Source organism: Phaenicophaeus curvirostris, chromosome 16 (genome assembly GCF_032191515.1).
Source record: "Phaenicophaeus curvirostris isolate KB17595 chromosome 16, BPBGC_Pcur_1.0, whole genome shotgun sequence".
Taxonomy (NCBI): Eukaryota; Metazoa; Chordata; class Aves; order Cuculiformes; family Cuculidae; genus Phaenicophaeus; species Phaenicophaeus curvirostris.
Genome location: NC_091407.1, coordinates 16,593,124 through 16,620,187, shown reverse-complemented (window position 1 = coordinate 16,620,187; position 27,064 = coordinate 16,593,124). Strand labels below are relative to the sequence as shown.

General features: G+C 44.1%; 2 protein-coding genes across 2 annotated transcripts in view; one reads left to right on the top strand and one right to left on the bottom strand.

Annotated features, from left to right (window-relative positions):
• The window catches only part of TMEM204 (transmembrane protein 204), a 32,302-nt gene extending 8,051 nt beyond the window's left edge, over positions 1 to 24,251 (top strand). Inside the window, exons 2-3 of the mRNA XM_069870265.1 lie at positions 8,519 to 8,674; positions 21,811 to 24,251. Of these exons, the coding sequence (XP_069726366.1) occupies positions 8,519 to 8,674; positions 21,811 to 22,055 (401 nt within the window). The 3' untranslated portion in view covers positions 22,056 to 24,251. The remainder of the gene's footprint in view (positions 1 to 8,518; positions 8,675 to 21,810) is intronic.
• Positions 1 to 27,064, bottom strand: part of IFT140 (intraflagellar transport 140) — an 83,957-nt gene that overhangs the window by 29,768 nt on the left and 27,125 nt on the right. Inside the window, exons 16-17 of the mRNA XM_069870033.1 lie at positions 26,567 to 26,698; positions 24,273 to 24,469 (exon numbers count right to left, since the gene is read on the bottom strand). Coding sequence (XP_069726134.1) covers positions 24,273 to 24,469; positions 26,567 to 26,698 — 329 coding nt within the window. The remainder of the gene's footprint in view (positions 1 to 24,272; positions 24,470 to 26,566; positions 26,699 to 27,064) is intronic.

Sequence of the window (27,064 nt, the reverse complement as noted above, 5' to 3'; positions counted from 1 at the left end):
GTTAACAATATAAATGCCACAAATTTAAATCAACAGGGGAAATTAAATGTCCAAAGACTTCATAAACAGAGCACAAGATTGGGAGGCACAGGATGACGCTGACTGTCCATGAATAATTACAGAGATTCTATAAGGAAGGACACAAAGCTGTTGGAACAGGTCCAGAGGAGGCCATGGAGATGATCTAAGGGCTGGAGCTTCTCCCATATGAGGATAGGCTGGGAGAGTTTGGGTTGTTCAGCCTGGAGAAGAGAAGGCCCTGAGGTCACCTTAGAGCAGCTTCCAGTGCTGAAAGGGGCTCCAGGAAAGCTGGGGAGGGGTTCTGCATCAGGGAGTGCAGGGATAGGATGAGGGGGAATGGTTTTCAGCTGAAAGAGGGGAGATGGAGATGAGATCTTAGGAAGAAATGTTTTTCTGTGAGGGTGGGGAGGCCCTGGCCCAGGTTGCCCACAGCAGTGGTGGCTGCCCCATCCCTGGAGGTGTTCAAGTTTAGGCTGGATGGGGCTTGGAGCCCCTGACACAGCGGGAGGTGTCCCTGCCCATGGCAGGGGGTGGGACTGGATGGGCTTTAAGGTCTCTTCCAGCCCAAACAGTTCCACAACTCTGTAGAAATGGCTCATGGCTGTGGCTCGTGCACACGATGACAGCCAGGGAGGTGAAGGCAAGCTGTGATTTCAGAAGAGGGGCAGGGGGATGCGAAATCCATGGACAGAGCAAAACTCCTCTCCTTTTATTCATTCCCTTAAAGGCAATGACTAAACCAACAGAGCAGGTGGGGGCTTTCTTCAGCAGCTCCAGTGATGGAGCCCTGTGTCCCGCAGCAGAGCAGGAATGCTCTGTGTGATGCCGCAACAGCCATAAACCAGGTCAAACACCATCTAAACCCTTACTTGAGATCCCTTGAACTGAATTCCTGGCCTGCCTGAGTGTGCCCCACAGGGGGTTGTGACTCGGTTGCTTACTGGGAGTTAAGAAGGATGAGCAGGCTTTGCTGCAGTGCTGTGTAAACAGAGCTAATGCCGGCAGCCTAGCCTCCCTCCCCTTCCAACCACTGAACACGGATGAGCCCTACCCCTGTGCTTCCCTTGTTCTTCTCGCTGGGTGACTTTGGTGGCCAGCGCCAGGAAAAAAAATGTTTTGCTGTGAGGGTGGGGAGGCCCTGGCCCAGGTTGCCCAGAGCAGTGGTGGCTGCCCCATCCCTAGAGGTGTTCAAGGCCAGGTGTTGGATGGGGCTTGGAGCAACCTGATCAATCTCTTCTTCTCCGGGCTGAACAGACCTGGGCAGGATGTGACGAAGATGCCCAGCCCTGCTGGCCTTTCAGAGGGTTGGTTCTGTTCAGGCAGTGATACTAAGACCTATCAGGCTACTTACTGGATTGAATATTAATAGAACTTAATAGGAGCTGCATCTCTTATCTCAGGATAACACCTCAGCAAAATTTCAAGTTCCAGAGGAAAACCATGTACTCTGCTAGAATCTCTTGATTATATTAGAGAAAATCTAATTACTTATCTAGTTAGATTAACTTTTAACAGCAGAAGATGATCTCAGCCTGCAGACACCCAGCCCTACAAGCAACTGAAAATGGGTTCTTAGAAAACTAAGTAAAGCAACTTAAGCATAAGAAGCATTACCGGTTGTATCCACAATTAATCAGAAATCTCTGTTTCAGAAATGTAACCATTTGTCCTCCTTTCCCAAAAAAAATCAGGTATGAACATTAAGCATTTCTAAAGACAATCAGAATATGTATCCAATAATTGGACTAATAACTAATCATTTAATAAACCCAAGAGCCATAATAAAAGGAAAAGCACAGATAGAATCCTCTTTTAAAAATTCCTTTTGTCACCAACACAGCAACCATTGAATTCCTCCTATAAAGTCGCTTTTGTATGTTGATTACGTAAAAATTAGCAACTGAGTAACATTTACAGAGAAAGCCAAGGAGGAAAAGGTTTTCCATTCAGAACTGTGGTGGATCAGAATATTTTTTAAAATCAGTATCTTAGAAGGTAATTTTTCATTAAAAGAAAGAGTAGTTGTTTAACACCAAAATAATAGATTAGGAAACAAAGAAGCACAATTCCTCAGGAGATTTTAAGGATGGATAAAGTGATAGATGTGATTGGCTCAGCAGCAGCCGGCAGTGGCCCTGGCCCTCAGCTAAGCCTAACAAATCCCCACCCACTCATTACATCTGAAAAATGCTATTTATTTTTTATTTTAAACTCTGTAACACATTTTGAGTCCCCCAGCGGGGACAAGATACCAGCCTGCTCACAGCCAGCTCCTGCAGCTGAAATGAGAGGAAGGAAACCATGAAGCCAGGGTGAGATGTTCGGATTTGGAAATGTTCCCATGCACACCTCATCGCTCTTCTCTTCCCAGGGCTGGTAACTTCAATAATTTACAGAAGCTGCACTTCAGTTCGCACTAAAATTTTACCAAAAACAGTATTATACAGGAGAAGATTGAGACAAATATTAAAACATCTCAGGCTGTTCAGTTCCCTTCACACGTCCCTAGCTTAGATCAGCCAAAACCTTGGACTCCCACCTAGGACTGGTTTTCCCTAACTGCAGGCAGAAAAGGGGGGAAAAAACACTTTAAACAATTATCATAGAATCATAGAATACATTGGGTTGAAGGGACCTTAAATATCATCCAATTCCTCCCACTGGATCAGGGGCTCCAAGCCCCATCCAACCTGGCCTTGAACACCTCCAGGGATGGGGCAGCCTGGGCCAGGGCCTCCCCACCCTCGTGGTGAAGAAATTCTTCCCAAAGTCTAGTCTAAATCTGCCCCTCTCCAGTTTATACCCATTGTCCCTCGTCCTACCACCACAAGCCTTTGTAAACAGTCCCTCCCCAGCTTTCTTGTAGCCCTTTTGGGCACTGGAGCATAATCCAACTATTCAGGGAGGTCATTCTTCCTCATCACCCCCAAACACTGCACATTCCTCTCTGACGTGATGAACCTGCTTCTGCAAAGCACAAACAGTCCTGGGGCTATCACCAACCATAGTGAAACAAAATTGCAGCTTGCAAATAACAAAATCAAATATTTTCTAATCCAGATGGATACATCTGGTCTAGGAAATGAGCAAGACAATAAGGAATTTGAATTGGTCTCTCCCCTGGAGTTTGGGCTTTGACCCTTGACTGATCACTATGCTTTAAACAAAGACGAATTCATTAGCCAGGCCCAGCAGCTGTAGAGACACAGCTGGACACCCTGCCCATGAATTAATGCTTCTCAGACTAAACTGGGATCACGATGGGCTTCAAGGAGGGAAGAGTTGAAGACTTGCATTTTATATTGATGCACAAAAGCCTCTTAGAGCAGTTTTGTAGCCATTCACTCTCCCCCCTTTCAGTTCTCGGCAGGCAAGTTGCATCTTTTTCACAGAAAGGGTCATCAAGCCCTGGCAGAGGCTGCCCAGGGAGGTGGTTGAGTCCCCATCCCTGGAAGTGTCTAAAAGATGGGTGGATGAGGTGCTGAGGGACATGGTTTAGTGGCAGATAGGAATGGTTGGACTAGATGATCTAAGAGGTCTTTTCCAACCTAGTGATTCCATGATCTTAAGGCAGGTGAAGGGAAGTACGTAACAAGTAGCAGTGTACGCTGGGTTGCCCTCCCTCCTTCATCTACATCATATATATAAAAAGGAATAAACACCTTCTGCAGTGCCCGGTTCAGTCGAAGAGAAGAGAGAGAGAAGAGAAGAGAAGAGAAGAGAAGAGAAGAGAAGAGAAGAGAAGAGAAGAGAAGAGAAGAGAAGAGAAGAGAAGAGAAGAGAAGAGAAGAGAAGAGAAGAGAAGAGAAGAGAAGAGAAGAGAAGAGAAGAGAAGAGAAGAGAAGAGAAGAGAAGAGAAGAGAAGAGAAGAGAGAGAAGAGAAGAGAAGAGAAGAGAAGAGAAGAGAGAGAAGAGAAGAGAAGAGAAGAGAAGAGAAGAGAAGAGAAGAGAAGAGAAGAGGCTCTGAGGAGACCTTAGAGCAACCTTCCAGTACTTGAAGGGGCTACAAGAAAACTGGGGAGGGACTGTTCACAAAGGCTTGGAGTGATAGGACAAGGGGCAATGGGTGTAAACTGGAGAGGGGCAGGTTTAGACTAGACATAAGGAAGAATTTCTTCACAATGAGAGTGGTGCAGCCTTGGAACAGGTTGCCCAGGGAGGTTGTGGCTGCCCCATCCCTGGAGGTGTTCAGGCCAGGCTGGATGGGCCTTGGAGCCCCTGATCCAGTGGGAGGTGTCCCTGCCCATGGCAGGGGGGAAGACTGGATGGTCTTTGAGGTCCCTTCCAACTCAAACTATTCTAGGATTCTGTGATCCACCTCCAGCTCTAGGATACTCCTCTCACAGCTGAAGTTCAGCACACTGATGCCATTAACAAAAAAGGTAGGACATCCAGAATACAAAATACCTCTGTCAGGACAGGTATTGACAATAGAATCTAGAAGCTAGAGGTCACCACAAATGCCAGCAGTAATAGCATGGGCATTATAATCACTGGGAACCTCTTGAATTACAAGTTGTGGCAAACAGAAATCATTCCACAAAAGCTGATGAAGTTTTTAATTGAAGGTTATACTAGGATCGTGGCTACTGTAAACAAAGCAGAAATATTTGAACAGGTAAATCCACACTAACTATAAAGCCTATAGAAAACACATCAGAATAGACTGAAGCTGCTACTGAGGAATTTCTGGTTTATGTCCAGTTTAAAATAACAATGTGCAAAGAACAAAATTAAACACAAAATTTCACAGCTCTCACAAAAACTATATTGCAGCCAGTTTTATGAGAGATGAGAAATATTTATTCCTAGACTGAGCACTCATTCAAGCAGGGAAGGAGCTTTGAGGCCTGGCCTTCCTCAAAATCACATACACGTTCCATCTATTTATGGACAGGATCTGAAGAAATGCTTTGAAATTGCCCACTCAGATGAGTTTCTTGATCAGTGCTGCCTATCTGTCATCCTCAATGAAAGGAAGCCACAGCTGCTTTCCACAGGTATCACCTTTTTGGGTGGTAGTTTTCACATCGCAGAAGCTCAGCTCGGTAGCACAGAGAGAATTTCCATGTGCTGAGCTGACAACAAGCACAGTAACAATGGCTGTGAGTAAGAAAGCACAGTCATCTGCAGAGCTGAATACGATTAACAAGCTCCACCGCAAGAAGAATGGAGTTTATAAGAGTTCTACATTATTAAGTTTGATTTTTTACCCCTCTGAGGAAGAAGAATTATTATATTCTAGAACAAAACCAAAAGATGACAGGTCATACATTAAACTTGATAGAATAAAACAACAGCAGATAACATGAAATACAAAAAGGCAGGCTGAGAGAATTGGGGTTATTCAGCCTGGAGAAGCGAAGGCTGTGGGGAGACCTTAGAGCAGCTTCCAGTGCTGAAAGGGGCTCCAGGAAAGCTGGGGAGGGGCTCATGATTAGGGAGGGCAGGGATAGCATAAGGGGGAAAGGCTTTAAGCTGAAAGAGGTGAGATTGAGATGAGATCTTAGGAAGAAATGTTTTGCTGTGAGGGTGGGGAGGCCCTGGCCCAGGCTGCCCACCGCAGTGGTGGCTGCCCCATCCTTGGAGGTGTTCAAGACCAGGTTGGATGGGGCTTGGAGCCCCTGATCCATAGCGAGGTGTTCCTGCCCATGGCAGGTGGGGGGACTGGATGAGCTTTGAGATCCCTTCTGATCCAAACCGTTCTATGATTCCATGATTTTATGATACCTTATTCTACAGAAATAACTGTCTTCACATTTACTGAAATCATACCAGCTGCTGCCTCCTCATTCTACCCATCATCGCCCTGTTGTGGTTCCAATGTAAACCATGCAGAACCTTCTTTTTTGGTTAAAAGAAACAGCTATGCAAAATATCAGTTGCATTTCTCCCTCCCTCTGCACACTGTGGTGCATTAGGTGAATAAGGATCCCTAAGCCTCCAGCTCTAACAAACGCAGTAAAGCTGCTCTCTGTTACACACCTTGCCCTCTCCAGCTGCAAGAGAGGACAATGACCATTGAACCATTATTTAAAGACTAAATTATTACAAACTCCATTGGAATTCAAGCATGTCACAGTCACAAACTGACTATTTTTAGTGTGCTGGATAGAATAGCAATCACGGCAAAACAAAAAGAATTTACGATACAGTTAAGTGTTAAAAAGAAGCCATAAATAACAGCAAAGGCAAAAAGATGGTGTTTGCTTCTTTGTCAAGAGGTGATACGTACTGAGGAGGGTAGATGAAAATAAAGGCTCTTTGAAAAGCAAAAAGCTCCTGCACGCTATACAGAGGCAAGGAGACAGAATTCTTTATGGCTGTAAACCAGAGCTTTGTTAAATTTGAGACTAGAGAGCTCTGACTGCAGTAAGGACAGTCTGCGTGTGCTTAGTGCGTTCCTCCTTTCAAAGTCATTGCTACCTCTTGAGCAAGCACTGGCCCTCAAAGTTCAGTGCAAGAGAAGAACACTCCAAATACTCCAGGTTTCACTTATGTTCACAAAGCTCAAACCGCTGAATTGGACTCTCTTAGCCAACACGCTTCATGACCTCTAAGTGTTCAACACTGCAAGAGATCTAATGCTCCCAGCACTCAAAAGGACAGCTTTGAGAGTTAAACATAAACACTTGGAGCAAACTATTTTTCTGAGTGAAATAATTTCCCTCTCTGGATGGGTGACCTTGTCATAAATGGAAATTAGGCTGGTTAAGCAGGACATTCCCCTAACGAACCCGTGCTGGCCATGACCATTGTCCCTCCAGTGTTTTTCAGTGAGTCCTAGAATAAACTTTTCCATAATTTTACCAGGCACTGAAGTGAGACTGGCAGGCCTGATCTTGAGGTGCTCAGGGATACGGTTTAGGAGTGGACAGGTACAGTTGGACTCTATGTTCTCGAAGGCCTTTTCCAATGAAATGATTCCATGATTCTATGATAACATGGTCTTCCTTCTTAGCCTTCTTGAAAACGGGGACATTTGTCATTTTCCAGTCAACCAGGACCTTTCCAGACTCCCAAGACCACATCTAGAGGTCCCGCAGTGACATCAGCTGGCTCTTTCAGTATGCTGGGATGAACTCCATTGTGCCCCACAGATTTATGTGCATCCAGCTGGATCAGCAAGTCTCAAGCAAGTTCAGGGGCGGCTGGGAGTTTATCATCCCTCACAGTCACAGTTTTCCAACACAGGGCTCTGGCACACCAAGGCCCATCATTGGTCTTAGAGACAGAGGTGAAGAAGGCACCAAACGTCTCGGCTTTGCCTACATTTCTATTTGCGAGGTGGCCAAACTCACCAGAGTTCTATCTCCTTTTGCCATCAATGTATTTAAAAGCCTTTTCTATAGTCACTCACAGTGCTAGCCATCTTGAACTCTCACTGAGCTCTGGCCACATGAATTTTCATCCTATAGTAGCAAAGTGCATCCCCATACTCCTCCTGTGTCACCTACTCTTGCTTCCAGTGCCTGCATGCTTTCCTTTTCTGCCCAAGTTCTAGAAGATCCCTGCTCAGCCAAGCCAGCCTTCTTCCCCACTTGCTTGACTTCAACACTTTAGAACTGCTGCTCCCGTGTTCTTAAAAGACAGCTCCTAAAAAGTGACCAGCATTCACGGACACCAACACCTCCAAAAGCGGATTCCCAGATGACCTTACTGAGCAGCTCCTCCAGCCAAGGTTGGCTTCAACCTTCCCCACAACCAAGGCTGAAGTTTTGCAGGCAGTATTTTTTCCTATCATCAGTGTTTTGAAACTCAACTTCTTTGTGGTCACTGTGACCGAGCCAGCCACCGAGCACCACTTGGCTCACGACTCCCTCTCCGTTTACCAACCACGAATCTAGGAGAGCACCTTTCCTAGTCAGCTCCCTCAGTACTTCTGCCAAGAAGCTATCATCAACAGGCTTCAGAAATTTCCTCCACCCGTTTGTGTCCACTGTATGATATTCCCAGTTGATATCTGGGAAGTTAAAATCATCCCCAATTGACAAGAACCATTGACCTTGTAGAATAATTCATCAGTGTAGTCGTCTCGACTGGGTGGTCAATAATAGGTTCCCACAGCAACATCCACTAATATATGTAAGAACGTGTATATATATAAAAATGTAACTTTTTATTTATACATATAAATTACACCTTAGCACCTCATTCAGAACTGTCATCATTGACACCTTCATTATAATCACTTCCCTCATTACACAGAGAGAAACAGAAGGGTCTTTCCAGGGCATCCAGAAGATTAATGACTGTTAAAAGAAAGAAAAGAATCCTTGATACAAAGGTTCCTTAAACCAATAAGTTGTTAGAACTGACACCCACAGAATGTTTCCTAGGACAACAGGGTGACAAAGAAATTCAGTGTTCCTGGGTGCAGGAGCAGTGCCTGCGAAGCATTTCCTACTGACTCATGAGTTTTACATATCTGCTCAGCCAGGATTTTCTGTTTCCCAATGTTATATCATTTTAACTTTATGTTTTCTTGTTTCCCTAGTGCAGTTTGACATGATGCGTGCTTGTAACCTCATTGCCACTGTTGCTCTGACTGCTGGCCAGCTCATCTTCGTCCTGGGCCTGATGGAGCTCCCCATCATCTCTCAGGATACCCAGTGGTGGGAGGAGGCCATTGCTGCTGTGTTCCAGCTTGCCAGTAAGTCTGCTTCTTTTTACTGATGGAAAATACATAGTCTATGAAATCCAGGCAGAAAAAGAGTTTATTACATTATAAATCTTTCAAGTGACAAAGAATAGCAAGAAGGGCTGAATCTAAAAGTAAGCTCATTGTCTCTTGAAAGCTCTCCCCATGAGATTCTGCAGTGCATGAATAGAAGCTTTTATCTTGGATATATCAGAATGAGTCTTCTGGCAACCGCGAAAAACAAGCCTTTATTATTTCCTATGAAACCAGGAAGGCAAACATGAAACAAATAAACTGGATGCACCGTAATCTCACAATGTAAGGATAAAATATACCAAAGGACCTGCTTGAAAACAGAGCAGAATGGCCGAGCAGATTTTTGAAGCCTTGCTGAACATGATTATTTGCTTTTGGTAAACTGAATTTTACTGAATGACCATCAGCTGGATTTTGATAGACAGAAACGTCTGCAATCGAGCAGAGAAAGCTAAAATGAGCTTATAATGTTGACTGCTATAAATAAAATTCCTACAGCACTTCTCATGTACAGGCACGAATGAGGAAAGGGCTCTACCACAATTCCATATTGACAGCAGCAAAAAACTGTAAAGAGGTTGCAATAATACCTTTCTTTATTACATAAGTCACTCACTATTCACTACACCAAGAGCCCAATCCTATAAAATATCCATATATGAACCTAAAGGGGCTCCAGGAAAGCTAGGGAGAGGCTTATGATTAGGGAGGGCAGGGATAGCATAAGGGGGAAAGGCTTTAAGCTGAAAGAGGTGAGATTGAGATGAGATCTTAGGAAGAAATGTTTTGCTGTGAGGGTGGGGAGGCCCTGGCCCAGGTTGCCCAGAGCAGGGGTGGCTGCCCCACCCTTGGAGGTGTTCAAGACCAGGCTGGATGGGGCTTGGAGCCCCTGATCCCGTGGGAGGTGTCCCTGCCCATGGCAGGGGGTGGGACTGGATGGGCTTTGAGGTCCCTTCCAGCCCAAACCACTTTCCATGGTTCTACGAGTCTGTCATTAATGGATCAGATTAAAAATATATAATTATTACTAATGTAAACAACAGGTTGTACTAAAGTAATATTTTAAATTTTAATTTCAACTTTAAAAACTCAGACTATTTTGAAGGGTATAAACCTATTGAGACCTCAGGTTTACACTGCTGCAAGACCAGAATCTAGACTAGGTCATTTAAATATGGTCCTCCCAGTAATAAACACCCATTAATGATGATGAATCTGAAATCCAAACAAGAAGAGGAGACTGCAGAGGTTCTGTAACTCTCAAAGCACCCAATCCAGCTTCCAGGTGCAGCAAGACCCCAAAGCATCTGTCAGCACTACCGTGACACACATCCCTGGCCTTGCAAGACCTCCCTGCAGCCTCCTTCACGTCCCCCGTGGTCTCCGTAACTCTGGATCCCTTCTGGCTCATTCTCCCCGACCCCCGCTGCGACGCCTGCTCTGCTCTCACTCCCTCCCACCCTCCCCAAACTCAACATGCCTGTTTTTCCCAGAGAGGAAATGCATTCTGGCCCTGCTTGGATGTGTTGTTTCATTGACAAACAGCACAGAGGACAGCCGTGTGCCTTTCTTCTATCGAGGCTGCTAATTTTAGACTGGGCTTTTTTTTTCCTTTTTTTTTTTTTTCTGTGCTGGAGTCTGTTTTAAACACAGTCAGAGAGAGACTGCAGGGCGCCAGGATATCCCGACACAGGAGAAGGAAATGCCTGCTATTACCTGTTATGCAAGCTGAACCTTGAAATCCCCAGTGCTGGGAGGGGACAGGGGAGGAAAGGCAAAGTCAGAATGATTAACAAAACACAAATGAGAATGGCTGAAGATGCTGTTGAATCAAGTTCATCTGCCTGCCTGTGTTCAAAAGGTGTGAAGAGATGGATCTGGCAGCTCCTGACAGTTCCAGAGGCAGACATCGCACCGCAGGAATCAAAGGTCTCCCATGTGTAGGAAAGCCGCTGTGGCTTTGGTGGCTACCTCTGCTCCCCTTCTCCCTCTGCAGTCGCATGGGATCACAGAACAGTTTGGGTCAGAAGGGACCGTAAAAATCATCCGGTTCCAACCATGCCATCATCCTTCACCATCACCAGATGGTCTTCTGCCTTGCAGTCAGTAACACAATATTCATTTTACGTCAATTACCTTAATGAAAATGTCATGTTTATACAAATCCCTGATATCCAGAAGAACCAGCTGAAGTCTTCTGGAATGAACACTTTTGTAAATAGAGGAGTTGTTATATCTGCCATTATCCCAATATAAAATCAACTTCTTGGAGACCTCCCTGATTTTCCAGGTTAGCTGCTGACTACTTGGGCAGTGAAGGGTCTGCATCCCCAGGGCAGATGGTTCAGAGCATAACTTGCCCTGCTGAAAGCAGCTGTCTGCTCTTCCACAGACCCCAGCCTGTGCTCTCTAATGTTCAATTGCTCATCCTGCCCTTAATTTCAGAAAACACTCTCTTGAATCATGTCCCCTCTAATTCTAACTTCTGTTTGATCTCTCTCATCCTGGAACATAGCGAACAAGGGCTGAGGGGAACCACAAGAGTCACCAGTAGAATTAAATCCCATATTATGAAGACTTGAGAATATGGCTCAGAATCACAAAGTCAACCTACAATTTACTTATTTTTAGTCAGAGATTACCCACTGAAATATTATGGATGGGCTTCATTACAGCTTCCCAAGGTCTGAATAAAAATCCTGTTTGGTTTAGAAAATTAGGTGTGCTAAATATTGCCTTCCAAACCCTACCACAAGCTTAAATCAACCATTTCTGATCCCACCAGAGCCTGCAATGACTCCAGGCTCCACTTCTTTTTCACTTCTGCCACCTGCACAAGTGTTTGACAGGCATTCAAAAAACGATGGACCTCTGACAGAAAATAAAGCCCCAGGAAGCAAAGAGGAAGGAAAGAAGAGAGGAAACAGCACTGCTCCTGGGACAGCGATGGGATTCGCATGGCTCCAAAGCTTTGCGACCTCACACCTCCCAGTTAACAGGAAAGCAAGCTGTTTGCTTTGGAAAAGGCATGTGGTGAAAATGGAACCAGCGTCACATGCGGAATTTTGTGTCAATGCTCAGAAATTTCCCACTAGGAGGTTTTGGGGTTTCTGTTTTTTTCCAAGGAACTATTACAAATTTAATGTGCTAAATACAGGACCGAGAGCAGAGCTGAGAGCAGAGCAATTGGAAAGGGAAATCCATACTAACAGGAGAGGGAACAGAGAGCATTTGAGAGAAAATTAACCTACTCCAGTATCCTGCCAGACTGGATCAGAGCAGAGGGGAGTCCAGCCAAGTCTCCAATCTTGTGCAATGGTGACTATCAGAGCCTTCAGAGTCAGATGTTGTAAACACATTGGGGGAGATCAGGATTAAATATCCCTTATGTTAGACCTCACCCTACTTTCTGAAAGTCCAAGATTGGAATAAACCAGAATCATAATGACTGATACTCTTGCCAATCCATTTTCAGCATTAAATTATTGTACTTTGATACATAATATGCTGAAGATTAAAAGGTTTTGTGTTTCTACAGAGCCAGCCATTTGCAACCAAACAAATTAAAACCTCACCTCTCAAATGTCAAGCATTGCATTCCAACTTTTCCTACTGTGTTCTTCTGCTGACGGTGTATTTCGCTCCAGACCCAACGCATCACAGGAAATCTGAGCTCACGCCCACTCTCATTCCTGTGCTATTAAACCTAAATCAAGCAAGAGTTAGGCCATTTACCTTCTCTTTTCTTTCTGGGTACTAGAAATTTAGATTGGTTGTTATCCAGAAAATCCAAATGCAGAACAGACCAGCAAAGCAGCCACTGGAGAACACAGCTGAAGATACTCACAATAGCAACACAATTCTGATTTCTGTATTACTTCCTTCCACCTTTTTTCTTCACGACACCCTCAAGCCAGATCTGTTCTAAGATGAAATCTATGGAGCTGTAAACTTAATACTTCCTGAAAAGGAAGCAAATATATGAGACACTGTAAATAACCTAAAACTCACAACAAAAAGAGAGAACTTGACCGCTTGATCTGTGCTAAATGTTTTCATTATTTCTCATTTTAATTTCATATCAGTCACACTCTTCCTTGTTCTTTATGTGACTGCAAACCTCACAGCGAAGTGGATCTTGTCATGGGCAGGGACACCTCCCACTGGATCAGGCTGCTCCAAGCCCCTTCCAACATGGCCTTGAACACCTCCAGGCACGTGGCAGCCACCAATGCTCTGATGAAATGAAAAGTTTCTCAGCTGAAATATTTACTTTCTTGCTTATGAACATAGATATTATATATACGGGGAGATATCTCCTAGAAAACTTCAAACTGAGTTGCCTCATTAGATCCACTGTTATGCAACTCTTACTCTTTGATGCACCAGGAGACGGACAGAGCACGTGATAAATGGAAGCAGCTCATCCTAAAGACAAAAGGTGACCCCTGAAGCTTCCAGGAGGATCACTTGCCACTGACTGCCTCTCTCTGCCCAAGCTGTTTACGCTCTGGCCGACAAGAGCTCTACCTGTGCCTCATGTACAGCTTATTGTGACCAAAGCAGAGCTTTCCCTGGCTCCAGCTGCCTGAAGCTGAGATGCCAAGCAGTGTTCGCAGCTGACTTGCAGTGTGAAAGTCTGTATATTTGTCCTTATTTAAACAGCTGCCCAACAGAAATGATGTCCAATTCATAGGGAATGCTTTCCACCTTTCACTCCAATGTTAGGTATCATTTCTAAGGAAACCCCCAAAAGATAATAAAGAACAGCAAGTCCACTGTCAGCAGACCCAGACTTGTTCAAGAGTGCTCTGTACCTCCTTTTGAACATTTCCATCCATAAGGTAGAATTTACCACCTCACACTGACTAAACCCCCCAGCCTTATCAGATTAGAGACAAAGGGAGTCTGAGGAACTCAAAGAACATCACAAGCGGAAAGCCACTGGAATGCAGTGCTGAAAAGTGAAGGACAAGAAGGTCTTATTGCTCCTCAGAAGCTTTGCTACTTATAAATTGCTTAATTCTAAGAGATGTTACATTCTCCCAGAATCCTTAGAAGGAAATTGCAGTTGTACTCAACAATGTACAACTGAAAAGTCAAAGGCCACTGCAGCCTCTGTGGGATTACAACCCCAGTAAGCATGTCTACAGCTTTCAGCCTGGTGCCACAATGAAAAGCACAGAACTGTTACAGAAGACTCACATTGCCCTTGCACTGTAACAACTCTCCAAGCTGATGCAGGAAAAGGTGTTAGTTGATTAATCTTACATAATTCATAGAATCACAGAGTAGTTTGGGTTGGAAGGGACCTCAAAGACCATCCAGTTCCACCCCCTGCCAGGGGCAGGGACATCTCCCACTTGATCAGGGGCTCCAAGCCCCACTCTACCTGGCCTTGAACACCTTCAGGGACGGGGCAGCCACAACTTCCCCAAAGTATGATTTCTATCTCGCTTTCATAACTACCATTGAGCTCCTACAAGCAGCTTTTTCAGGCTTTTGACTCATTGCAGCTAACTCAGACGCTGCAAATGTTTACAGGGTATGTAGAGAAGGGGAGTAAAAAATTTCCCTTCCCTGTCTGCAGTTTTGCTGTGCAGGCTTGGGTTGTGAATTCTGAACAACAGCTCGGCTGCTCTATTTTCCTTCTTCGACCTCTTCATGGCAGCAAAAGTCATCTTATAGGACAAGCCGTAAAGAGGAGGATTATGACACTTGGGTAGGGTAATCCGCAGTTTCAATAGAGGATGGGGGGTGATGTGATTGAGAGTAGCCCTGAGAAGGACTTGGGGTGCTGATTGATGAGAAGCTCAACATGAGCTGGCAATGTGCACTCACAGCCCAGAAACCACCCCTGTCCTGGGCTGCATCAAAAGAAGCATGGCTTCTACTGACTCAGAAAAAAACCATAATGTAGATTCCTTCAATCATACTCTCAATGTGCTCATAAAAAGGAGGAATTCAAATCAAGGAGAGTCTGGGGGGGCGGAAAAAAAGCTATCATAGAAGTAAAAAAGTGACTGTAAGACTTCTTTTAAATTGCTCAAAGTCTGTAGTTGGCTTGCAGGCAGCTCCGGTCAAACAGGAAATCCAGCACAGGGATCTGTCATGTAAGTTCAAAAAGCACCATTCTCCCAACCCACCCCCACGCCACAGTCAATACTATCCCAACCAAAAGTCTTCCTAGTGAATGCGTTATCTGTTTCCTTCCCCAGCGGAAAAGGCCCCCCCTTCCAGGCTTGTTTTGCTGCGGATGGGAAACAACTAGAGATAAACAGCAGCACTATGGGAAAATAAAGTACTTCAAGTAATCTCATCAGGATTTTTAGTAAAGATGTGGCCTCTGTGCAGACTTCAGACAATGCACAATAAAATGATTTGAAACTGATTGACGGACATCATGACATTAATTCAGGGGAGTTCAGCCACGCACCTAAAAGTCATCACTACTCCAAACCAGAAATTAAACAAAACCAGAGGAAACTAGTATTTTCATAATTAAATTGAAATAAATACTTCCCATCTGCAGCCCTTCCTCAAACTGTTTTGAATTAAGAGATTGAGTAGACTGATGACAAGTAGAATAATTATTTTTAGTAGAGTTACCCATGGGAAAGCCTAACAAGGCAACAGTCTCCCACCAGGAGAATTATTGGAATACAGAAACTAAATCAAGACCTGGTTGCTCAATGTGACATGAAAAGTCACCACAGTCAGTTTGAGACATGGAGACAGAAACTATTCTTAATAGGGAGTGAAAGGAGAGGATGTGGTGGAACAACTTTAAGTTGAAAGAGGGGAAATGGAGACGAGATCATAGGGAGAAATGTTTTGCTGTGAGGGTGGGGAGGCCCTGGCCCAGGTTGCCCAGAGCAGTGGTGCTGCCCCATCCCTGGAGGGCTTCAAGGCCAGGTTGGATGGGGCTTGGAGCCCCTGACACAGTGGGAGGTGTCCCTGCCCATGGCAGGGGTGGGACTGGATGGGCTTTGAGGTCCCTTCCAACCCAAACCATCCTATGATTCTATGATCAATACAAGGCTAATTTTTATAGGTGTATTTCTGAAGCCAAATTCTGTATTGGTATATTTACATTAACAACTGAGTTATTCCCATATTACACAACCATCAGTAGGAGCAGAATTCCAGCATCATTTTCCTACATTAAATTCTCACAAAAGTGATTCACTAATTGAATATTTAACAATATTTGAAGGCAACAAATTAAAACAGTGTCAAAGACTTCCTAATGCTTATAACACTCGCAGTGAAGGCAGTAAGCAAAACAGCAGATACCAAGAGAATGAAAATACTCTGCCTTAGCAGAGTCAGTAAAAAGAAAACCTTACTCAGACTTTAGTTGCATTCACTTGCCTTACAGATCCTGACTATTTTTGCAGCAGGACACAAGAGACACACGCAGTTATTTGTAAAGGTTCTGCCAAACTAGGAAGACGCTGCTGCTCAGAGACATCCACATAACAGGAGAATAAAAACAAGACTAAAATCTTCATTCCCTAAGAGAGAAGAACAGCTGGAGGAGAAGGGCCAGGCCAGCACAAATAGGTGAAAGAGACGTTGTTTGAGAAAACAGAACTCGCTGCTAAATGTTCTGGCTCAAATCTCACTGGCGTACAACAAGACCGCTCTAAGGGCAAGGAAAACAAGCAGCACGTGGGAATGGTATGCTTCAAGAAGTCTAATTTTGGTTGAGTTATTACAGGCAAAAACCCTCCAAGCAAACTTTGGGAGTTTTCAAACAACGGCAGCATTGATAGAACGGCATCATTGATGATGATTTAAATATCATCCTATCCAAACTTAGCCTTTTTGGATCAGTGCAATTTCTTCACCCTTTGCTCTTGATTTCCTGCATTTATAAATCCAAAATCAGGTCATGCTAATATGAAATAAGAATGCTGGAAAACAATGTTCACAGTGACATTTTTATTCCAGAGCTAACTTATGCAGGCAGAGCTATAAAACTAATTGTGGAAACTCAACAGCAACACACTTTCAACTCCTTCACCTCTGTCATGTTTTTCTCTTCTGAATTGTTGGTTCCTGCCTAGCGGGCAGCAGAGCATTCTGAGCAGACCCTACCTTCCCCTCCCAAGAGCTCCAGTGACTCCCTGCTGCTCTCTGACAAGCCGTGGAGCTCCCAGGCCGGTTCCCTCGGCTCAGACACCAGCATAGAACTGCAGAAGGGGAGAAGCCTCTTGCACAGCTGGCTGTTTGTCTGAGATGGGTTCAGGGAAGGAGCCTGCAAGGGGAAACAGTCTTGCTAGACCTGCAAGGAAGCCTCAGTGCTTTTTTCTAGAGGATAGTTTCTCCACCAGATGGAAGGGAGTTCACGAAGGTGGCTGGTCTAGCACGGAGATATGTAGCCAATTAGTACAGTAACTGGCTCTAAGTGATACATAAGCAAGAATGAAAAATCTATTTGAATATTTGGGAAAAAAGTTCAAATATGGAAAATATCCCTGCAGTGGTTATTTACTTCCACTATGCCATAAAGGAGTGTACGGAGCTCTGCTGCTCACCTTTTCTAAATGAGCAAAGGATCGAGTAAAGCTCTGCCCAAGGGAGTACAGCTCTCACACACACCAGGAACTCAAAAGGGGTTTTGCAGTAGGTTTGCAAAATCAAACCCGATTTTCAGTACAGAAACTAGAAGAGTTAATCACCCATTTCTTCTCTAAGCTAGAGATAATGGTAAAATACCTGTAAACCTGCAGCAGGAAAAGCACCAGTCACAATTCAATAACTGGAAATGAAGCTGCAAGATGTGACACAACATCGCAGCTACGCTATGGAACTGGTGTTTGTGGATCAGGCTCCCTCTGCCAAGAGAGCCTCAAACAAATAAGGCAAGATAAAGTGGGCTGTTGGTAATGTTTATAACTGTCTCTTAGAGGTACCTGTAAGTGGTGGCTGGTACAAACTGTTTAGGGTCAAAGTTCTTCCCGCTTAAGGTTTTATGATTTGTTTCACGCATTTATTCAATGTTTTTTGGATTCCACGTGAAAATATACATGAACTAGAAAAGAGTTCTGAAAGGAAAACTGACAAGGCAAACTGATCACACAAAGGAGAGCAAACACCCCAAACTCTCCCTTTCCATTTGTCCTCATTTCCTCTCTTTTCCCCATGGGCCACACAGGACAGGGACCCCCTGGAACGCCCCTTCCATCATCGCCCCTGAAAGCCGATGGCTCCCATCCCCATGCTTATTTTCTCAGCTACTTCCAAGCCCTTTGCCAGACTCATCAACAAGATGGGGTTTGTCCCTCAATACCCTCCTGCCTGTGCATTTCAAACCACAAGGAAAAGAGATGGGTCCATAGCTCAGCCACAGGGGGTACAAGCGATCTCCCTTTCTCTCAATTCCTGACCTTTATGAGAAAATAGGTATCTACCATCCTTTGAAAAGTGGACTGCAGCTTGGGGAAGAGCAATACACATTCTCTCCGAGCATGTTACAACAAGCACGCTTTGCTACCAAAGCCCTGGAATATAAAACACAACACAGAAGTTTGATCATTTTGGTTTCACAGATGGGGAACTGAGCCACCTCAGAGGAGAGTTTAGAAAATGTGCTGTATTCCACACACAGGATGTGATCTCCCCCTCTCTTGTCAAGAATGTGCCTCAGGACACACTGAACTCCGAGAATTACACTGGGAATGAGGGAAAACTATTTGATTTCCCTGTTCTGCTGCAACATTCTTGTATCTGATTGCTGTTAACAATAAAGAAATAAAGTAACACAAAACCCAGAAAATACCAAACATCAAAATCAGGAGAATTCAAAAGCAATTCAAGGAGGTGTCACAGAAAAGGCAGAGCACAGCTAACCGTGGCTTTGGGGACAAAGCAATGTTCCTTCAGTGAGGATTTTGAATGCAGAAGGAGAGAACACTTCCATTTTCATGTGGTGATGAGCTAAGCAGCTGAAAATACAGAAAACTTAACTCCTTCAGAGACAGATGATTTGCCTTCAACAGTCCATCCAAGGACGCAGATAACATCTGCCTAGCTTTAAGAGACCAGGGTTTTAACAAGCGTGCATAATCTGATGTAAGGTGCGTCATCCAAAAGTGATTACTGAATAGAATGAAGAGTTTAAGCTTAATTTGTCAAAAACAAAACTCCATCATTTTTCTACCTCAACTGTAACTCAGTATTTTTCTGAACGGGAGCAAGAAGCAAATTTCAAACCTGTATACATTGAAATAAAGCTAGTTAAGCACCTCTGTACTGGGATCTCCAACTCGGCTGGCATTAGAACAGCCTCCTGAGGGAGCCTGCAGGCTCAACCAGGGAGTGCGAGCAAACAATTACTGTACAGATCAGTGATTTCTGCGACTGAATTGAGCCCACATACTTCGCGTGGCCACATTTTTCCCAGATGAAACTTATTCATTTATAACTAAGTGGAACCATTCAGTAACTCTAACGATACCTAGGAGTTATTAATTCCTGTTCGTACAACTGACCCAAAGTACATTAGACTTTCTTCACAGCAAAGGCAGAGTTGTGAAAGAGCAGGAAAGAGCTATTCCTCCTGTAAGAACCTGTTTCCTCCTTACATATCCTTTGGAAGAGATGCATCATCTGGACCAGAGAGACCCCTCTCTGGTCCACGCCGTTGGTGGAACAGCGCTGCTTCAGTGAGGAAGGGGCAGCAAGCAACTCGGTTACAACCACCTTCCAGGGAGACATGAGAGAGCTGAGGATGCAAGACATCTCCTGGATTAATACTAATTCATTGCTTGTTTTATTAGGAAGGGGAATAAGCCTTTACACTCTTGACTCTCAGAGTAGTCAGTGTTACACCTACTTAACCAGCAATTTCTCTTCTATTTGTATTTAATTTCCCTCCTCTGTTGTTTTTTAACCTGTATTTAATTTGCGCCTTTTCCACCATCACTGCATTACAAATGCCCTTTTTAGGAAGAAAACTGATACAATGTGTACTCAGGATAGAATGTCCTGAGTTGTGAGGGACCCCCAGCTACCACCAAGTCCAGCTCCTGTCCCCGCACAGCACACCCCAACACTCACCTCGTGGAGCTTGAGGGCCTTGGCCAAATGCTGCTGGAATATTGTCAGCCTTGGCACCGTGACTGCTTCCCTGGGAGCTGTTCCAGGGCTCCACCACCCTCTGCGGGAAGAACCTGCTCCTGATTTCCAACCTAACCCTCCCCTGGCATCTTCCTGCCATTCCCTCAGGTCCTGTCCTTGGTCCCCAGAGAGAAGAGCTCAGCGCCTGCTCCTCCTCCTCCCCGTGTGAGGAAGCTGCAGAGTGCGATGAGGTCTCCCCTCAGTCTCCACCATGCTGAGCAGACCCAGTGGCTCAGCCACTCCTCACACTCTTCCCCTCCAAACCTTTCCCCAACTCCGTGTCCTCCTCTGGACGTTCTCCTGCACCTTTAGATCCTTTTCACCCTGCGGCCCCAGAGCTGCCCCCAGAGCTCAAGGTGGGGCTGCCCCAGTGCAGAGCAGAGTGGGACAATCCCATCCCTCGCCTGGCTGGCGATGCTGTGCTGGATGCACCCAGGACACAGTTGCCCTCTTGGTTGCTAGGGCACTGCTGACTCATGGTCAAGTTGCCATCAACCAGAACCCCCAGATCCCTTTGCTCAGAGCTGCTCTCCAGCCTCTCACCCTCCTCTTTGATAGAAAAACAAGGACCAGAGCAGGTTCCACACCATTTTCGAGCACTGCCGTTATCCGTGGGAGCAGCAGTTGCAGGGAGCACTGCCCACTGAGAAAACAGCATGCAGCCACTAGGACTCACTCACTCTTGACTTGTCCCTGCCCATGACCTTCAGAAGATGGTATCTGTTATGGACCTTTGATTATTCCAACTTTCCTTCATGTGGGGGTCCTTTTGTTGACGTGTCTTTACATTTAGTGGGGGTAAAGGAGGCGTAGGAAAACAAAGAGAAAACCTTTTTTCAGGTAGTGAAGAATATTTGCCTCTCCGTGTGTTTGTTTCAATCTAATCACACATAAATTACTTCTCTTCAAAAGCTGAAGAGTATCTTTAATAAAAGTAGGCACAGGGAGAGAGAGAAATGCAATAAAGAAGGGCAGAAAAGCATTTTGTGCTTACCGACGTGTTCTCCAGGGAAAGGGCAGTCCTAGTAACATAAATAATTAGGAGTCGAGGGATATGGATTCTGCTTCCTGCTCTAATAGAGACCTCCTGCACGACAGGACAGGTCAGCCCACCTCACCTCAAAGGAACATTAGGATTCATCAACGGCGTCCACTGAGAAAAACATGGAAAAATCTTTGTTTTCAGTTTTTTGCAAATTCCATTGTGATGGCTGGAAGGAAATGCCAGGCCAGAGCAGCGTTATTACTCTAATGTCACCTGATAGGGACCTTAGTACTGGGCTTAAGGCTAGGAAAGGAATGGAAGCCTTGCCTTTGGTGGCTTCTAGAGGCCCGGTATTACTCCTGCTGCATAACACTTTTCCAGCATAGAAAAAAGGAGGACCATAAAGTCCCATTTGTTTCACCTTCCCTTTTTCTTAAGATTCTGTACATTTTTAAAAATCATTTCTGAGAGATATTCAGCTATTTGTCATCTTCGCAGTTTACAATAGCGGCTTGCTTTAAATACAGTTTACATTTTCAGAATAAGCTTACCATATTCTAAATAACAGATTTTCATGATTATTATCATTAATATACCAGTTCTCTGCCTTGGCACTGGGAATAAGAAAGAGGACAACTGTGTAAGTGAGACAAGAGGATGGGTAAAAAAACACAATGTGAAATACAGCTGAGCAGAAGACAGATATTGAAATTGGGGTGAACCAATTTGAAACTGAGACCTCATTTCAGGCACTTGGTCTTTGCATGCATCATCCTGCCCAAAAAGGCCTTCAAGAACACATCCAGCACATCCTAACAGAGATGGAAAGGCCCTACAGGCTCGTGAATGTTGGCCTAGGGCATTCTGCCAATATAGAATCATAGAATCATAGAATTACAAGGTTGGAAAAGACCCACCAGATCATCGAGTCCAACCATTCCATGTAAAAGACATTAAAAAAAATAACACATTAACAATAATTCTCCCTTTCTCCTTGCAGGTTTTGTCCTGGTTATCGGATTGGTGACTTTCTACCGCATCGGACCATACACCAGCCTCTCTTGGTCTTGCTATCTGAACATTGGAGCCTGTCTTTTGGCCACGCTGGCAGCTGCCATTCTTATATGGAACATCCTTCACAGGCGGGAGGACTGTATGGCGCCCCGGGTCATTGTCATTAGCCGCACCCTGACCGCTCGGTTTCGCCGGGGACTGGAAAACGACTATGTTGAGTCACCATGCTGAAAGAGTGGACTTGAAAGGGGAAAGATCTCCAAGGAGATCTGCATTGGAGTTGTTTTCTATAAATATATGCTATAATTTAAAAGTAAAGGTTGAAAGGCATCACAAAGCTCACTCTTGTGGGCAGAGGCCCTCGATTATTATTTGGATGGGCTCCATCTATATACATATGTATAAAACACATAATTTTTTATATATATATATTATATTGCCCTCTCCCTCTGCTGTACAGCACAGAATGTTGGATTGTCAGAGTCCTGACATTGCGTCACAGCTACGTGTCAGCAGGGCCAGCTGTAGCACACAGAGCCTATGCCATGAGAATATAGAAAAGAGGCAGCCAAACACACCTTCTCTGCCTGCATAAAGTTATCCCGCTCCCTAATAATAACGTAAAAAGCTATAGGAGACCAGGGACAACAGCTTTGGAGTTAACAGGCAATCTAAGAAAGCAGAAAACTCACTATTGCACTAGTGATGATTTTAACAGCTGTTTAAATATCAAGAATCTTTAGCCCTTCCACTCAGCCCTCTTCACGGAACTTCTCCTGAGTTGCCATGCCTGCTCCCCAGCCCCAGGCAGGGAAACGCAAAAGCAATTCTAACCATTCTCATTCAATAAGGGAATGCAGAAGAAGTACTTTGCATTTTTTTCAGACACCTCTTTTGTATCCCGAGAGAAAGGTTCAGGTTTATTCTAGGTGTAAACAGACACGCCATTAGAAATGGAAAGGGTACGCAGCTAGAACAGGCCATACATGTGGCTGAAAAAAACCCTTCAGTGTTACAGCGAGGGCAGACATCTACAGGAGAAGGTTACCTGCACTCCCTAATCATCACAGATACTATTAACTTACATTAAGAACAGATATTGCAGCCCAAATTAATTCCTTTTCTTCCCAGCTTGCTTTAGCATTTGCTGTGACACTTTCAGACCAGAGCGCTGTGCCAGGACACCCAGCTCTGCCCAGCAATGCTCAGAGGCTCAGAAGACAGGGGATAGCAAAGAATGTAACTGCCGCTCAAGCAGCCAGATTGGAGAATAAGAAAAATATATGTGACTAAGCATGAGATTTTAAACAGACTTGCCTGATAACTTAACGTGGTAATGAAATGAAAACAACAGAGTACCTTTGCAATTAGGTGTCATGTTTACAAGCCTGACCCCGAGAAGGCTCATAGAATTCACGTGCATGCAACTTCCAGTACAAAAAACAACAGGTCAAACCCTGTTATTCAGGAACACCTAGGATACAGGGACTAGAGGCAATGGCAGAGGTTTAAAAGCTCCAAGGATGCTACTCTGAGCATGGCTGCTGGTAAGTTTGAAGGCCCACGAGCTGTGAATGTTACAGACACTCCAGGATGGTTGTGTCACTCCCAGCTGAGTACGCTGCTTCTACTCTTTACCATTATTTCCACCATACTTGGTTAAAATGTGATCGTCAAGCTGGCTCTTGAGTTCTGTTCCGCACACAGTTCTGATGTAATAAGAAACTCAACCCCAAGTGCTGCTCTGCACCGTGTTCAAAGCAAGTAGCGCTCTGCAGAGACTGATGCTCCAGCACAGCAGCTTTGTTCTAGACTATCAGGGTAGAATCCCATAAAGCTGACAAAGAGTTTCTTCTAGCAGTAGGTTTGTAAAAACCAACTAAGATTTGTATTCATTTGCCTGCACTACTTTCTGGAAAACCTTTTCTAGAAATAATATGCTATGATTAATTGCAGGGTTTTTTAAAAATAAAATATTGGACTATTTAAAAGACATTATATTATTTCTTCTAATATTGCAATATCCATATTATAATAATGGACATTTTAATTGAAAAATCAGCTATGTGGTTGGTAAATCTGTAGTACTCAGTATTACTGTGATTATTTTAGATGTATAAATGAAGTTGTGAATGTTCATTTTCTTCTAGTGATAAAGTGAGATTTTTGCCACACAGACACAGAACAAGGTTGCTCGTTATCAATAACTTTTTCCTGTTCAGTAAAAAAGAATCCACAGAGTTTGCAATATCTTGTGGACAAAGAATAAGCAGAGAATACATTCAAATGTCGGTAAGATAAAGATATTCCATCTTGTTAAAACTGAAAGGGAGAATGAAATTAGAGAGGAAAAAATGTAAGGAGAATGTAGGAGGATCCACACTTCATACAAGCATTTAATGAAAATAAACTGTACTCATAAAGAAACACATACAAATACTCTGGTACCTTTTTATCAACTTGATTGATTTGAAGGCCTCATCCATGTCTCCAGCAGTCAGGTAGAAGCTGAAGTTCAGCATGGCATCCCGGGTAGTCTTATCACAGTCTCCTAGGCCACTGAAATCTCTCAGGGGTCTTCTCGCAGCCATCTGAGAGACCTTTGGTGAGCCAGACTCTGCTGCTCCTTCCTCAGCTTCTCCCAGCTAAAATGAGAATGTTATCATGTAGGTATCAAGTTGGTTGAAGCTTACTCCTTTGTCTCTGTCATTATTTCCTCCACTACAGTCCAAGTTTTCTCTCTCCGCGGGACCATGACCAATAGTAACAAGAGCTGCAATGCTGCAGAACTTCCTAGAAAATGCCCCAAAATATGGAATGTCAAAGAACAGATTAGCGTATCACACCGAAAAATCTCAGCACATCAGGGAGGGGTTGGAGATGGCTAAAATACCATGGGAGAGGCAGCCTCCTATTACTACAGTCATAATAATTTTTATATCTATTATTACTATAATCACTGTGACTACAAGAGCAGCTTTTAAGTCCCCAGATGTCTGAAGATCTCAGATAAACATTTATCTAAGATTAGTTTCTTCTCAAAAAGGAGTCTGCTGCTCTAAGAGTTCACCATATAGACCCGATTCTTCAACTCTTGCCTTCATGCGAAGCTTAGGGATACTAAAGCTTAGATTCCAACTCTTCCCCATTCCACTGGCAGTTCTGGAGCCTCTGGAGCTTCAGTGATACTCCACCAGTCACGGAGAAGCTGCTCAAAGCTATTTAACCATGACTCAGAAAAAGAAAGAAGTCAATCATCAATATCAAATGATCTGTCTAGAGCGTGACAAGGAAACACGCACAAGCCAAGCGCAGTGGCGGATTGTCTGAGGCATGAAGGACACCAAATGTCACATAGGCTTGATTGCACAGATGAGATAACTCAATATTAAGTTTTACAGAAGCCAATACAACAAAACAGTACTATATTTTATGCAATGAAAGTATTAGATACAGTGAAAGATAGGAATCAAAAATCCAAATGCTTTTGATTACGATTTGGGGAATTTCTGGAACCAGGCCAGAAAAGACATTAATAAGGAGAAACCCTGGAATGAAACTTGCTGTATTTAAGGCAGACTCTATTAATACATGAAATCACGATATAATAATTCATTTTGGAAACATAAGGAGTTTAGCACCAAGACATAGTAACCTACTAAGGGAGGAAAATGGAAACACAAGAGAGAAAAGCAGAGAATGAAGAAACAGGAACAAAATAATGCAGTTACTTACAGGTTTATAGACATGTCCCCTCCGAAAAAGCAACTAATGGCAGCAAAAATCCATAGAGAGTTAAAAAAAAATGAGAGGAAAAAAAAAAGACGGAATATTAAAGTAAAATAACATAAGACATGATGGGGGAGAAGTGTTATAAAAAAAAAAAAGTAGAAAATGCAGCAGATCACATATTAAATTAAGGGATAAAGGGAACAGAAAAGTAAAATATAGTGCGACTCTAAAAGCTAGAGCTACACGCGATCACATTGGTCTTATTCAGGAGATTTAGAGGATCAGAAGTCCCATTAAGTTCCTGCAGATCTTACAGAAATTAATGCCTCAGCAGAGCAGACTATGTTAACTCCTCCTGCAAGAAGGGAGCAGTGCAAATCATCATCTTAACAGGCACCGAGAACCTCTGGCCAGAGCTTACCCAGAACATCAATCTGCAGGTAACAGACCTCACTGCTTCCAGGATGCATGGTGTTGTTTGCCTAAGATGCAAACAGTTTCGGGTTCATATTCAAGTTGAAGAAGTTAACGCATGCGTTCCTGGTATTTGGAGCCCACAGGCATCGGGTGACAGCGCGAGATGAGCGTTCTTGCTCTCTTTGGTACTCAGTGGGTACCAAGTTCCATTCCAATAAGGAAATGGGTGGCTTCTGCTGAAGCTGGAAGGGAAGTTCCCCTCTTGTGGCCTGCATAAAGTTGACACACACACCCCTCTTCCTTGCAAGAGGCTCGATGACCACAAAGTAGCAAGAGGATTTTTTTCACATCCCTTTTTCTGTTGCGTTCCTTGGTAGTTACTGTCTCCCATGCCTGTACCTGGAAAGGCGATCCAGCAGGATTTCTACAACCCTGCCAAGCACACCCGCATTACAACTATCTTTTTGTCATTTCTAGATGTGATGCAGCAACTGTCATTGGAGTTGTTCTCCTTACCTCAGGCTCAATTGACCCCTGTGCAGGGAGAACTCTGAACTTATGGGCAGGGAAGGAACTGTGAAAGATTTCCTCACCTTTTTCACAAAGTAATAATGCGGCACCTCTATGCCCAGAAGAATCTGGTAGGATGAAGGCAATGGAAAGCTATCCTGAAGCAAAAGGCCATGCTCTTCAGTACTGAAAAATGATATAATCCAAACATTCATCTGGAAAAGGAAGCAAAGCAATGTTTTGGTTTCATGCTGCAATATCCTTCTTTCATTTTGTTTTATTTTCTATACTATTTGGTGGAACCTTCTCTCGCAAACAATATGACATATACGTTCACACACACACCCCTGCTGGACAGGACAAGAGGAAATGGCCTCAAGCTGCACTAGGGCAGGTTCAGATTGGACTTCAGGAAAAGAATTTCTTCACTGAAAGGGTTCCTGGGCACTGGCTGCTCAGGGAGGTGGTGGTGTCTCCATCCCTACAGGTGTTTAAAAGATGGGTAGATGAGATAATTAACAATACGGTTTAGTGGCAGATAGGAATGGTTGGACTCTATGACCTCAGAGTTCTTTTCCAAC